The sequence below is a fragment of the Catharus ustulatus genome (assembly GCF_009819885.2).
Source record: "Catharus ustulatus isolate bCatUst1 chromosome Z unlocalized genomic scaffold, bCatUst1.pri.v2 scaffold_29_arrow_ctg1, whole genome shotgun sequence".
NCBI lineage: Eukaryota > Metazoa > Chordata > Aves > Passeriformes > Turdidae > Catharus > Catharus ustulatus.
In genome coordinates, this window is record NW_024879446.1 from 6,024,662 (window position 1) to 6,040,333 (window position 15,672).

The 15,672-nt window shown below is 40.0% G+C and overlaps 1 protein-coding gene across 2 annotated transcripts in view; it reads left to right on the forward strand.

Moving 5' to 3' along the window:
• Positions 1–15,672, forward strand: part of EPB41L4A (erythrocyte membrane protein band 4.1 like 4A) — a 126,540-nt gene that overhangs the window by 70,929 nt on the left and 39,939 nt on the right. For both annotated transcript variants that reach the window (XM_033086525.1, XM_033086523.1), the window contains exons 7-11: positions 92–179; positions 2,247–2,335; positions 2,728–2,791; positions 13,720–13,811; positions 14,765–14,842. In XM_033086525.1, the coding sequence (XP_032942416.1) occupies positions 92–179; positions 2,247–2,335; positions 2,728–2,791; positions 13,720–13,811; positions 14,765–14,842 (411 nt within the window). The remainder of the gene's footprint in view (positions 1–91; positions 180–2,246; positions 2,336–2,727; positions 2,792–13,719; positions 13,812–14,764; positions 14,843–15,672) is intronic.

The window sequence follows — 15,672 nt, forward strand, 5'->3', positions numbered from 1 at the left end:
AGATGTATCCAGAAAACTCTATTTATTAATATGATCTATTTTGATATGTTAATTGGAATTGCATGGTTCTTACAAATAATTGTGTTTACAGGGGTCAAGTTCCTGCTGAGGCAGAAGTGAACTACTTAGGTGTGGCAAAATCTCTGGAAATGTATGGAGTGGATCTCCATCCTGTTTATGTAAGTCTTAACTGTGAAAAATAATTAATGCACCGGTGTGTGAAACAGTACTTATATAGTTTTGTTGCCACAGGTTAACTGGAAAGGAACACTACTCAAAAATGCAAAGGAACACATATTTACAGATGGAGAGGGTTCAGTTATTCATAGATACAAAAGCCTAAAGATTAAATACTGTGATTGTGTTACACCTGTAAAAACCAGTAAGTTGTACTCTGGGTAAAAAAAAATCAGATAGAAAAGAAGTAATTTGTGCAAATGTCAGGAGACATGAGTGAGGGTTATTGTCTTTGACAGAAGAATTTGCACATTATTTCTGTTTAAGTAAGAACAAGTGTGTCCTGAAACCTTTTCAATACCATTGCAAAAATTAGGGTAAAGTCGCAGTAGCATGTTTAGCTTTTTAAAATATTTGTTGTCACGGTTTTACTAAAGATCCAGAGTATGTTTCCATTTTTTTTCCTGTGTTGTATCATGCAGCACTGCAAGTTGTCTGTATTGCCTCAGAAAACCCCTCCATTTCTTCTGTCTGTCAGCATGTATGTTGGGATTGGATCCAACTCAGCACCTGGAGGCTATGTGCTCCTGGTGGAAACATCATTCTATCTTGTTAGAATTATTCTGCTTGTGGCAGGGTTTTTTTTAATAAAAGAAAATCAGGAGTTCAAATGGGGAGTTGTAGTATAGATAGTTCACTGAGATAGATGTCAGTACTTTGTAAAATTACTTGAAAGAAAATAAAGAAATCAAGATATTACCTGAAGATTAAATATGTATTTCCTCTGTAAAGTGTGTAGCCTGCAATATAAAGTACCTTTTAATGCACCCTATGGCTTAATTGTATTCATATCCCAGGCTTTGTTCCCCTCCCACCTATGGAAAGCTGGAGAGTTACTGAAACAAGATCCAACATGATCCATCAAAATCATGTTAAATTAGTACAGCCTGGAATTTTTTTTGCCTCAGAACTTGCTTTTGTTGTGCACTGAAATCCCTGCTTGGCTAACCTATGAACATCATTGTTCCCCAGAGCTACCCATTGTTCCAGCAGAAGCCCTCGTTTGATACTGAAGCTGCACATGAGATGCAGTTATTTTCCTCCTTTGGTCATATTAAAAGTAAATTTGCCTTTAGCAGTTAATTCACTGAGGAGCACAGGCAGAGCTTGCCAGGTATGCTTGACCTCTGTCAGCTCTGTAATCACACAGGACACTTTTCTCAGTGTCTCAAGTCAGTCCCCCTCACTGTTGATAATTTTGCTGTTCATGCTCCCCTGGTTTAGAGCTTGCAGGGCTGTTACTCATTACTTCAAGTAGGCAAGTCAATTAGCTTTTCCACCTGATTTTCTTTTGATCTCATGCATAGGGTTTGCACTCTTTCAGCTGTAAGCTGCTTCTGATTTTGGCTATTGACTGTAAATGGAGGACGTGGGGACCTTCTGCCATTCAGCAGCAGGGCTTTCACCCAGTTCTCTCCCAGTACAGTTTGAGATTTGTATCCTGACTTTAGGAATGGTTTCCTTTGAAGGAGCTTATGCATATGGCTGTTCCCTGCATGCAATTTCTCTTTCTGAACAACAAAAAAGAAGCTTGGCTCTCCCAAAGGAGCTACTTCACTTGGAGGAAGTAGCAGCTGACACTGTGTTAGGAGGGGGAAGGCAGCTGAGTGATTGTATTCTAGGTTAGAAATCACTATTTACTTTCAGCTGAAAATTGGGGTATCTGTTGCATTAATGCCTGAATAAGGAGCTCTGTTTCTGAGTTTTGGCCATTTGCCAAAGAGCAAAAATTAATTGAGTAAGAAAACAAACAAAAAAAATAGTATTTTTGTTTTTCACCGTAGCATGAAATTCCCATTCTTTCCATCACAGCCATTCTTTATTGCCTCTTTTCCCCAGAGCTACAAATTTTTGTATCAGTTTTCATCAGTAGGTCAAGTACTATTTTCCCATTTGTTCAGAGGGTGAAACTGTATATTCAAGTCACCAGAATGGATTTCTCACTGGATCTCACTGATACTGTGATTCTACTTGCAACTGTACCAATGACATACATTTTTATTTTCTAGGGCGAAAACAAATCTGAATACTTTTTAGGATTAACACCCGTAGGAGTTGTTGTCTACAAGAATAAAAAACAAGTAGGAAAGTATTTCTGGTATGTATTATTTAAGTGTGCAATCTGCACTAAAACTATAACAATGTTTTATGTAAGTCTATGATTTGTGGTATCTAGTTGAAAGGTTAATCATATCAATATAAAACAAGTATACACAGAATTCTTAATATTTCTCTGAATTATGCAGATTTTTAGTTCTTTGATAATCCAAGAATTGAAAACAGTAGATCACCTTTACCATACTCATGGTGACTTCTTTACATATCACTAATTGTCTGCTGACATCTGGAGCATACCTGAAAAATAAATCTACCTGTGAATTTTTTTTGTGTGTGTGTTTGTATGGAAATGTATACAACTTTGTATTTTATTATGCATGAAGAATTAAAAGCTCATGGAGTTCTGTCTGTCTTTTTTTCTCAATATTACAGGCCTAGAATTACAAAAGTTCACTTCAAGGAAACACAGTTTGAACTTCGAGTCCTGGGAAAAGATGTAAGTTTTTATTTATGCCTGAAAAGATTGAAAAAATAATTGTAGGTCTAACGAAGGTGAAAAATTAAGTGTGTCTGTCAAAGTCTAATTGGTTTTATTGAAATTTACTGTATGAAACAAAATGTAGGTGAAGGGATTCTCACAAAGCTGTCAGGCACAAAACAGGCAGCTACATTATATAGCTTGACACCCATATGTCAGAGTTTAACATCACTTTGCTGTTAGACCATATGAGAGAAAGCAATGTTGGTTCCAGTGGGGCAAGGACAGCAGGTTGATAGCAAGACAGAAGGTTTTAAGATACAGTAAGTAAAAGAATAGAAACATATTTATCCCCTACAAAGCATGTGGAGTAGGGAGAGGAGGAGACTTCTGAGAGTGTAGGAAAAAATAATAACATGTAATAAAAAGCATGGGGTTTTTTAAATTAATGAATTAGTTGCAGTCAGTTTGTGGTTTTTGCTGTCTGCTTTAGTTATAAGTTTAGTTGGCTGAATTATTTTTCAAAATACAGTAATTTCATGACTATAATGTGCACCCTTTTGACTAAAATTTTCCCTTGAACCCGGAAGTGCGCCATATAGTCCGGTGCGCCTTATCTGATGGACAAAGTTGCAAAATTTGCCAAACCGGAAATGTGAGCTGTAAGCCGTGGGGGGAACCGGCAGTGCCACACCAGCCGGGTGGAGGCGGGCCCAGGGGCCCGCGGCACCGCCCCTGATGGGTGGAGGCGGGCCTGGTGGCCCATGGCTGCTGGGTGAAGGTGGGCCAGCGGGCCCGCGGCACCCCCGCTCCCAGGTCCAGATGGTCCTGGGGGCCCATGGCTGCGGGGTGAATGCGGGCCTGGGGCCTGTGGCACCGCCCCTGCTGGGTGGAGGCGGGCCCGGGGGCCAATGGCTGCCGGGTGAAGGTGGGACCTCGGCCGGAAACCGTGCGGGGGGAGCTGGGAGCCGAGCCTTGCTGCAAAAAAAAGTGCACCTTATAGTCCGGTGCGCCTTATCTGATCTACAAAGTTGTGAATTTTGCTGACTCCCGGGGGGTGCGCCTTATAGTCCGGTGCGCCTTGTGGTCATGAAATTACTGTACTTTGTATGTCTTTTTGGAACATGAAAGCTTATTGTTTCATAAGGACTGTTAGTTTATAATTTTAAATAATATTAACCTTCTGGCAAAAATCCCCTTTACTGTTTATCTATGTGTCTGTAATGGCTGTCAGTCTCATCTATGATTTTTCCATGAGGACATTTGTCTTGCTTCTGTTGTGGACAGCATTTGTTGCGTCTTTGCAGATGTCTTGGCAAATCTTTCTTTTGTTACTTCCAAGTGGCTTGTTTATATTTGGTGTGGTAATCTATGGGAATTTTATTTCTGAAGGTGTGTTTGTTGAAATAGCAGAGTTATTTAAAGACTGGGGAAAGGTCGGGAAAACTTTTCACCATGTTTTATGTAAAGGGTGAGTGACAGTTCATGTACAAACAAGTCTGAGTTTGACTTGGAGGGAATTACTTGGAAGAAGCTGTTGCTTCTGTTTGATACCATGTTTTCACAGTTTTTTTAATGAAGTGAAATTGCAAAGGCTTAACAGACTGACTAGAAAACCTGGACGGTTTTAGAGAAGTTGAGGCTGTGAATATTGATGGCTGATAAACTCTTACCATTGTGATCATAAGGCAAACATTTTGACAGAATTTGGTAGTTTCAAGCCTCGACAGGTTTTTCTAGGAAATTGTTGAAGAGAACAGTAAGTACAGGGGCGTGTACCTTCATTAAATTCACCTTTGCAACTAATACTAACCTGAAGTATTTCTACAGCGCTTCATAAGCAGACAGAAACCTCAGTCTCTGGATTAAAATTGTCATAACCATTTATGCTGTTCTACACAGAGGAGAAAAAGCTCATCAGTGTATTTATATGAACGTATGTTCCAATACTCTTTAAAAATTTGATTCACAAATTTATTTTGTTCCTCTTGTCTTTTTGGAATAAATGCTGTTACTTTGTCCTTCCATGTGACACATGAATATATTATAGGAGAGTAAATATACCATTTTCACTCCGTCCTGCCTCTTGAAATATCACTTTACAGCCCAGGGCTGTAATACTTTCCTTGTATCAGATGTGGTGTACCAAGTCTGGAATGTTTTGTGTGTTTCCAGTTATAGAGAGCGCCAGAAGATATTCAGGAGGAGTAGAAATAATGGGGAATTTAAATTTAACTTTATGGCACAAAGTGAAGGAACTAACACCATGTAAGAGAGTAGATTATTTCTGAGTGAACCAAGTATTTTGCCTGAATAATTTTTTTCATACATTGTAAAAACTCTCTTCAGGATAGGTTTTGATCCGTGTTTCCACACACAGCAGCTACCCTTATTAACACCGACTGTCACCTTTCACTGCTCATAAAGAGGAAGCTGTTGGTGCCTTTAGTACCAGCGAAGTGTTGCTCTTCCCCTGGATGGAGTTACTTGTGGTAACTTCTTTATTGTTGCTTGCTGAGATTGGTGTGAAATTTTTCCAACCATGCCAGAAGAATCTGTGTGTTTCCCAGTAGAGGGGTGGAAATGGACATCCTGATCTTGACAGATGAACAGTCTAAATGTACACGTCCATATGTTCAGACTACCTAAGCCCCATGCTTTTGTATGTCTTTGTCAACCAAACCTATGGCTGCTCATTTTCTTGTCTACATTGCTTCGCTTTTCAGAAAGCTGATGTTTACTGAGCAGAAGTTATTGCTTAGTGTCTTGTAGAAAAGTCAGATGCTTTGGCTTTTCTGTTTTGTAGTGTAACCTCTTATACTTCTTCATATCTCTTCCATGAAAATAATTCCTATATATTTAGCTGCCTCATATTTTTTCTTGCACACCTGTTGCTATCAGTATTTTGGTTCTATCTTTCACTACTTTGCTTTTCACTGCTTTGCTGAGGCCATTGCTGTTGCCCCTTCCTAAACAAAATACTGCCTTTAATATTTGACCATCCATGGACATGTGAGACTGAAGCTCTTTTTCAGTGGTGTTAGCCATTGAATCAGTATTTACAGTAATTTCATGAATACAAGCTGCAGCAATTTGACAAAAATTTTGGTGGAAACCCGAAAGTGCGGCTAATACTCGGGGGCGGCTAATATGTGAATAATTTTCTGACATTCACAACCCCAGACGTGCCAGCCAGGGCGCCGAGCCAAGCACCTGCCAGTAAAAGCCGGCATTTCGCGATTGTTACAAAGTGTTACTCTGTTGCCCTGGCTCCCTGCAGGCAGCACGGGGGGCGGGGAGAGAGGCAGGAGAGCTCTCTTCTTCCCTCCTCTGCCGCAGCCTGGGGGAGAGACGGGGGGGACCCCATGCCGCCATTGCTGCGGCTCGGGGAGGAGGGGGGGAGCCTGCGCCGCCATTGCCGCGGCTCGGGGAGGAGGGGGGGAGCCCGCGCCACCATTGCTACAGCTCGGGGAGGAGGGGGGGAGCCCGCGCCACCATTGCTGCAGCTCGGGGAGGAGGGGGGGAGCCTGCGCCACCATTGCCGCCGCTCGGGAAGGAGGGGGGGGGCGCTCTGCCCCCGCCCTCCGCCGCCGTGGTGGGAGCAGGGGGTGCTCCATGCCCGGCTGGCGCCACGGTGGGAGCGGGGCGCGTTCTCCGTGCCCGGCCAGCACCGCGGCGGGAGCGCGGCCGGGGCGAGCGAACCCAGAGGCGGCGGCCAGCCCCAAGCGGCACCACCAAGCTGGGCCACCTGGCCCCGTTAGCAGCCCCTAGCGGGCCGAGCCTGCACAGCCTTAGTTGAGCCAGTAAACCCCACCCTGCCACCGTTCTGTTACTAATTGGCAACTTTGTTGCACGCGGGTCCTCGCTGCGAATGACAGAGCGGCTTATATTCAGGTGCGGCTTATTTATGGACAAAGAACGAAATATTTGCCAACACCTAGAGATGCGGCTTATACTCAGTGCGGCTTGTATTCGTGAATTTACTGTAATTGTCTCCTGCAGGAATCCATGCTGTGAATTCTGAGCTATAAATGTGTTAGGTCTTCCCTGACACCTCTAAGTATCAGCATGAAATTACAAACCCTTCTCCTGCAAGAAATATGTTCACGTTCCCCAAACACAACAAACAATTGCTAAGAATTTTTGAAGATTTAAGAGGTTTATTTCTCAGAAAACTGAGAAATTAATCTATTGCCTGTGCACAGTTCAGGGCAGCACGTCTGTTGAGCAACCTTGCTGGAAACAATCCAGTAACACAGGTGGCTGCCAAAGCCCTCCCCTCTCCTCCAGCAACAGAGCTTGATCACAATGGATGCTCTATGTGGAAGTGAGTAGTGGAAGGGGTGCCCAGCATAGCTCCCATGTTTCCCCATATGAGGAGCGCAGCCTGCTTTCTAGATTTCTCTCTCATCTAGGGACATGAAAGGAAAGAGAGAAAAACACGCTTGGATAGACTGTGTAGGCTGGGAATGTAAATGTAATAATAGGCAGGAGTGAGAGACATGGAGCTTTTTGCCTGTAGGTACCAAGTACTTTTGTGCTGCTCCCTGCACCCCAGTGCTGTTTTGTGTAACTGCAGCCTTTATTTTATTTGCTCTGTGTCTGAACATGCACGTGAATGATTTCACTCCTTAGCAGGTTTTATGCAAAACTTCTGTTCTTACTTTTCCTGTTTCATAAAATAGTAAGAATTAAATGTGCAAAAGACTTGCTTTTCAAAATTTTTGCTGTAAGAGGAGGGTCTTTTTGAATTCTGAAATTTTTATCTCAAGATCTCTTGAAATTTGGGTATTTTTAACTTAGAACAATCTCCCAATCTGTGCAGTTAAAAATGATTTACTCATTTTTGTGCCTTCCTCTCCAGTCTTCCATATTCAGATTAAGAGGCCTCCTCACCTGAATTCACAAGGCAAAATTGGTAATGACACTTCAGGAGCAATACCAACCAAAGTACAAGTGAAAGTCCAAAGTACATAATCATCCCCATTTTGTGTAGCTGGAACTTGTCTAAATACAGTAATATTTCTTTTAAATAGTGCAGAAAACACTGTAAATATGTTTTGTCTTTTTAATCTGCTTTTCATCAGTGTCATAAGTCTGAAAAATAATTGTGTCAATAAAGTGGTTCAGCTCTAGCCCTTCTTTTCCTCTCAAATTCTGTATTCCATCTTGAGTTACAAGATCTATCCAGGAGCTTCTAATTTGATGTATTGTTCCTGAAGTTTCTTAGGAAGATTGAACAGGATTTGAAGATATGTTACTCTCAGTCGTAAATCCAATTTATCGTATGTGCAGTTTCCAGACAAAAATAGCAGTTGGGTCTTTCTTATGGTTAAAGAATTGCAAATGACTTTTGTATCATTTGCATTTGCACCCACTCAGAGTGATAGTAGAGGGTGGAGGTGAGCTAGCATAGTGATACTAATATGTCATATTAAACAGTTTTGGCTTGTTTTGGTTGCTTGGGGGTTTTCTTGTATTTTCTTAATTGCTTTCTGAGCCATCATAGAAAGACTGTAATATCGGTTCAAGGCCTGCATAAAATTACCTGACACTAAGGTGATACTGTCAGCTTTCTCTTTTTCTAATTCTACCTTTGTATTTCTGAATTGTTGTAATATAATGCCAAGATATGTTTGTTTCAATGCTGACATGCAACTGGCACAGCTTTATCAATTTTAATTGCCAGTTTGGTATAATGTTCCTACAGTTTCACCTTGAGTAAGCAGTAAGAGTATGTTGTTTGCTACATAAGCTGTGATTTGTCTGCCTATGCCAATATATAAAGACAGAATACTTCCTACTGGAATCAACAGCTGATAGTGCCTAGGTATGTGCCTAATCTGGCAAAGAATGATGTTCTGAAGCAGTGGCTTCAGAGCTACTGTTAATAATTCTGTTACATGTGCAGGTGTAGTATGTGTACATGCAGTGTGCCCTGTGATGGGGCAAAATCCCCCCTTATGTAGCATTAGCACTCACTGTGACTGGGAGGAGTGGTGTGTGTGCTGGCACTGTTCCTACTGTGGTTTTGGGGTTTTCTTCTTCATTTTCTGAGCCTGCATTGCTGGCAGCCTATAAATGTCTTGTAAATTAGGGTAGCAAAGCGTGCTCTGAATCAGTGGCTCTCTAATAATTTTTGCGCTGTGGGCAGGTTCAGTGCTCTCTGGAATGCATGTAAATCTACTGACAATGGTCTCCTGTCCTGGGAGTAATCCATGACCTCCAAGAACAAGGGATCTCTTGGCCCCCAGAGGGAAGAGCTGTCATTTTAAGTGTGTGCCTTCTCTCCCAGGTCAACCTGAGCTTGCCCTGCCTGAGAACTGAGCTAGCTAGGCACAAAGCAGCTCTGAGCCTGAGAGCTGTGTAATCAGGCTGGCGTGGCAAAGCAAGCAGGAAGCTGTTTCTGAGCACTCCAGAACTTGTGTTCTAGTTCCAGGGGTGTTCTGTACTTGGGTAGAGCAATGACCCCTCTTACTTGTCTCCTCTGTAGGGTTTTGTAATACACTTTCAAATCTTTCGCTTGAGAGGTGTGGGTGTTAGGGTGTGGCACTGTTCCGATTTCCAGCTCTCTAGTGCAGGTCTTAAAAGGCCCTGCCAGATCAGTCTTCTGGCAGGTCTGGGAGCCAGCATAAAAGAGGAAAGGGCTTCAGTGTCCTCTGTATAAGCTTGTAGGGTAGACAAGCTATCCGCATCCACTATGCTAGGCTCTCTCTCCTCCTGTGGGTAGAAATGGTGGTGGGGTTCTAGCAATATGAGCTGTAGCATGTTTTGGAGACTGCAGTTCAAGTTTTCAAAGCACCTAAAAGGAGAGGGATATGTAGTGCTCATCCTCATGTTTTTTCAGTGTGTGCCATTGGGTTAGGAAGAGGCAGTTCCACAGCTTGAGGAATGGTTATTGCTGCAAGGGTCCTTTTGCAGCTTCTGGTCCCATCATCGTGCCCCTCCCTTGCTCCTGCAAGTTACAGATAGGATTGAAAATAACTATACAAAAATAAGTGTTTTTCTACTTGTTTGATCAGCAAAATGAGCTTCCTGAAAGAACAAACACCAAGATAGTTCAAAGGAGAGAGATCTCCAGAGTGTGCAGATAGCCGGGATTGCTCTGGAAATAGTTCATGATTTACAGTACCTTCAGTACACTGGGCACACTGAAAGCAGAAGGATGAGTAGCCAGGAGAAGCTTGTGAGGCACCAAACAGCACTGAATGACTTTGGAAGTCTCATTTCCTATAAATCATTAGTGAAATTACAATAGGTCTTTATTTCTTTTGGTTCAGATATATGAGAATAATAAGCAAAACCCCAAACTAACACTAACTACCTCTAGGAAATTGCAATGTTCAAAATGCTAAAAATGTTGTCTTTTATTGGAAACAGTCATGGTCTTAACAGATAAGGCTGTCCTTGCTTTACCTACACAAATCAATTAATTCCCTTGGGGGGAGAAGTGTTAAATGAGAAAGATTTTGCTGTTTCAGTACTGCTTATTTTATATAAGCATTTACAAATTTTCAGGGTAATCACTGCTCTTATAAGCCTTAAATAGTCCTAAAAGGAATATGGAGGTAGTCCTAAACCTGACTGTGCTGAAAGCAGTATCATACTGGACTTGGTTGAAGTAATTTACAGAATCCTTCCCAGATAAGCTGAGAAACGGTGAAAGAATTATGAATTGTTTCCCCTTTGATAAGGATGAGTGGTTTAGGGTTTTTTTAATCTCTCTAGTAAAATTTAATTGTGCTATTGAGTTATTGCAAGCATCAGTTTTGAGGCCATAATTTTCAGACGTGGTTTTCATTCAAATTCAGGTAAATAAGCCTGGATTGTTATCAGAAGGTCTTGTTGGTCTGTCCTATGATTTTTAGGCAATTGTTTCGTTTCCCAGATCTGAGGTCCATAACATTTTTGTAAATAGTATCTATAGGGTTATTCACCACCACCCTCTCCTCCCTTTTTTTTACCCTCTGTGAGTGCTGTTGATTGCTGAATACTAAGTTTAGATATTTATTTTTCTTACCAGCTAAGGTGAACTTTCTTCTACCTTAAAAAATAATGCCTCCATATGATTCAATCAGTAATTTTTGCTGGTCAGATCTTTCTATGATATGGCAGTATAACTATATGGTCCCTCTTATTGTGACTTAGTGTTTTTAATGTGTTTTCATGCTGTTTGTTCTGTGTATGGGAAAATTCTAAAACTGTAACTTAAAGAAGACAAAATGGATAAATAGAACTTTTTTCCCAACAGGAATCTGTCCTTGAATGTCAGTGTCATTCAAATTGATCAAACAGCGTGATGTGGCAAAAACACTTTATTTTCTAAATTCTCTTTAAAAAAAAAAATCATACCTGGCTTCTCTCCACCCCTCCCTTCCCACATCTCAGAAACTCATTCCTTTGAGATTATGCAGTTAAATAAGTTTAAGTGCAACAAAGGATTCTTTGCCTAGAAGTAGGAATGAATAAAGAAGGAGCAAGACCCTCCGTATTAAAAGTGAGTCATTGATTTTTTTCCTAACATAAGCTAAACTGACTCATCATATTGCATCAAGTTTGCAATACTACAATCCAGTTTGATATTATCCTATTGAAGGTTAGTTGTGTGGGTTTATATGAAATCATATTAGATGGCAGTTTGATACAGAAATTGCAATTTAAATCAAATAATGAAATCCAAAGCTACTTTTATATTATGTGCAAAATAAGCAAATTTAAAGTACCACTTTACATGTTTTCTTTAAAAGTTTTAAAATGTAAAAATGAATTATGATTTTTCAGTGTGTAGGCTCTTGTTTCTAGCCATCAGAGAAGAAAGAGCAATGTTGTCATTCTAGAAGACTCCAAGATAAATTGATTTTTCTCCTTGACTGTTTTCAAGTTTCAGGAAGCCTTTACTTTTAATGAATTAAAACTTACTTTTGCTGTAAGTTCATCCACTTGTGAATCTTGCAGGGACATGATGATCCATATCAAACCTGAGGGACTTTGGGAATATATTTATAGGGCCAATAACAATGTACTACAAAGTAATTTTGTGATATACATAGCAGTGTCAGATGAGTCCTAGGTGCCAGCATTCTTGGTGGTCCATATTTTATATTATACTACCTGTATTCTTCTCTCTTACCATGGAGAGTAAAATGTGCTTTTGATAGAAGACCAGAGAATTATTTTAATTCCTGGTTTATTCTATGGGATTGTTCCAGCCAGATATGTAACTAAAATAAGATATGGGAGAAAATGAGATCATGTGTTTTCAGTATAATTTTTTTACTTATGGGCAGGGAATGAAATCTCTGTTATTCTAACCACGGGTGCAAAATTCTGTCATTTTTACTGTTTTTTGTTTCAAAGTGAAGGAAAAGCTGCTCGTGGAGGTAATTTGTGGTTTTGTGAGGCTGCTTGACAGCTGTTAATAGAGATGTAACTGGGTTTTTGTGATAGATGAAATTTTGAATTCTAGAGAACATAGAGAATTAATTCACAGTATGCAAGGTGCTTGCAGATAATAATAAACAATAATAAATGAGGAAGGGGAGAAACTTACCTGAGCTCTTTACTTGTGTGTGCATGGCACTGTAGAAGTGTAACTAAGGCGAGGGCATAGATTGTCTGAAATGAGCGGGTGAGGGTGGTGTGAATCACACCTCCTTTGTAACTCACACCTTGTTGAAATGGCTGTAGACTCAGTTTGGTTACAGGGGTGTCATACCATATGGAGCTTTCATACTGATATCACTGGGACTGCTCATTCTTTGTGCAAATCACAGCTGAAACACAAGCACTTGAGTTCACCAGGTGAAAAATAGATGGAAGAGTGTTTTTTTGTGAACACATCTGAGTGTTTAGCTTGTTGAAAACAAGCAATGTGATGTGTCTGTTGTTTCTCCTTTTCTGTTGGAAGTATGCTATAGTTTGTTCCACTTTTCTTTTCTCTGCCAGTTTCCTGAGATCAGCTTTTAAGCTTTGAATATTCTTTTGTTGTGGCTGTTCTTGTCTTCCTTAAGAGATTTTAAGGTGTATTTTAAGAATTTCAACTTTTCCTAGCATTTTAAATTATTCCGAAGTCTGTTTTTTTAAAAAAGAAAATTCTTCCTTTGTTCTGTTTTTTCTTTTTTTCCCCGTCAGATTTACACTGGTCCTTGTCTACATGTATGTTTTATGTGTCATTGGTTCATATTAGTTTATAACAAATTAGTCTTTCTTTCTTTCTTTCTTTCTTTCTTTCTTTCTTTCTTTCTTTCTTTCTTTCTTTCTTTCTTTCTTTCTTTCTTTCTTTCTTTCTTTCTTTCTTTCTTTCTTTCTTTCTTTCTTTCTTTCTTTCTTTCTTTCTTTCTTTCTTTCTTTCTTTCTTTCTTTCTTTCTTTCTTTCTTTCTTTCTTTCTTTCTTTCTTTCTTTCCTTTCTTTCTTTTCTTTCTTTCTTTCTTTCTTTCTTTCTTTCTTTCTTTCTTTCTTCTTTCCCTTCCTTGCTTCCTTCCTTCCTTCCTTCCTTCCTTCCTGGAATTCTTCCTTCCTTCCTGGAATCCTTCCTTCCTTCCTGGAATCCTTCCTTCCTTCCTTTTTTTGTCGCTTATTCTTACCTTTATTTAATACTGTTAACCTGAATATTTTTATTGACACCTGAGCTGCAGTTCCAGAAAACATCAGAAACATAATTTTTGAAAAAAAGTCTTCTGTGTTTTATTTAGGGAAAAAGCTGATGTGTCTGAGCAGGAGTGAAGGAACAGAAGTGTTTCAATAATCTCTTTCCTTTGTTTTTCAAAAATAAAACCTCTTTAAAATGAAGAATTCTAGAGTATTAGAGAACCTGTTCTTAGTGCTGATTTCTTTTTTTGAAGCATGGACTCACATGTGATGGTTGGTTTTAGTGTTCAGTAAATGAGATTCACTTCGATGGCAGGATCCCCCATATGAACATTAATTTGTTTTGTTTTATCTGCAGTGCAATGAAACTTCCTTCTTTTTTGAAGCACGTAACAAAGTCACATGCAAACATCTGTGGAAATGCTGTGTAGAGCATCATACATTTTTCAGGTGAGTGATGCAGAAGTTAGGCTGTGTTTTTTGTTGGGCCACTGCACTGAGTGGGAGCCCTGTAGCTGCAGTGTGGTATAACAAAGGCTTGCTCCCTGGAAACCCATTTGTGCTCTTGGTTGTAGAGTGCTTTTAAAAGCCAACACCTTTTTTTACAGTGATGTGAAACAATGTTTTTAAAATTGGATAGCTTGGTGGTTTCTTCTGTCTTAGCATTCTTTTCTGAACAGCACTTGAGGTTGCATATAGTAGGCTTTATCAGAAATATTAAAAAATGTATATGGCAGGATTTAAGTTGCCATGTAGATTTTGATGTATTTGCCATCAGATTGGCTTGAGGGAAGCCTTTGGAGACTTCACACATTACTATTTTCTACAGTGCACATTTATATATATATGTATATATATGTATAGAAATTAATTGTACTTCCATAACATTTTGCTTACTTACTGAGGTGTATAAATTCTTTCCACTACTGCACATCTCAAAGCACTTGATTTTACTGTTGCAAAAAATACCAAGAGAAATGTGCTAAGGTGTCTAATTGGGAACTGGTGAATGGAATCCTCTGGGCTGCCTTTAGCAGTGCTGTAAATGAGTAAAATTTAAATGAATAAAATGTAAAACTGAGAATCCCTCCTGCTGTCTCTCTACTGTGGTAGGTGGCTTTGCCTTCTCCCAGAATTAGATGAAAGGTAACTGGTGCCAGCAATTTATACTTGACTCTAAAATAAAGTGGTGTGTAATCAAAATAGGGGGAACAAACAGGTGGCTTTGAGACTCTCTCAACCCCATAAGAGTCTGTCCAGAGGTAGGGATGAAGAGGAACTTGCAGAAAAAAATATTTTTGAGCCCAAATTTGTATTCTTTTTTTCTTAACTTGGGAAGGGAACTGTAATTCAGACCTATCTATGCAACTTAACTCTGTTATTTTATTTTTCAAACTATGCAGGGTGCCAGAGAATGAATCAAACTCTCTGTCAAGAAAAGTCAGCAAGTTTGGATCCATAGGTTATAGACATCGGTACAGGTGAATTTCTTTGGTTGTTCAAACTTCAGTTCATTCCTTCTTCATTCCTTTTCTCCTCTTTCCTTCCAGTGAAAGAAAACCCCCACCCAGAATATGACCCAGTATAGTTCTGAAGACAAAAGATGAATCAGGGCCATTTAAACAGACTCTCCTTGGGAGTCTGGCAGTTTTGGGACAAATGTAACTTTCTTCTCCAGCTCTCCAGAACTGTTTGAGGCCAACTATAGTCTGTACTCAAAGAGGAAGCAGCTTTGACAATTGTTTAGAACATTATCTCCACGTAAGTCCTGAAATTGCATTCATGTCCTAAAGAGGTTTCCCTGACAACTGGGAATGCCAAAGTGAGGGTGTATCTTTTCTGTCTTGAATAGGTGACAACATTGGATGAATGTTCAAGGCTCTAAATCTTGAAAGATACTGTAAAGTTGAAATTAAGGGTGGATAAGGAACATTGTTTCCATTATCATGCAAGAAATAAATGGATCATAAAGAGTAAGGTTGATAATCATTAGTTAGGCACTTGGCCTATTTCATAATCCGGATTATGTGAATTATCACACTCTTCTGGCATGATCGAGATTCTCCTTGCTGTGGATAACAGGACAATGATTGTCCTGCTTTTTGTGTTTCTAGTGGATCCTGGCCTGTATTACCCCATCCAGGATAATCCAGGGTAGGAGTTCACTGGATTCCTGCCAGAGTACTACAGATAAGATTTTTCTGTTGGACCTCAGCAGACTGGAGCAGGGCGGTGGGGAGGAGAAAGCTTTGTACTGGCAAGAGTTTTCCAATCAATTAAAAAACAACATGCCATGAAGCAGTTCACTATG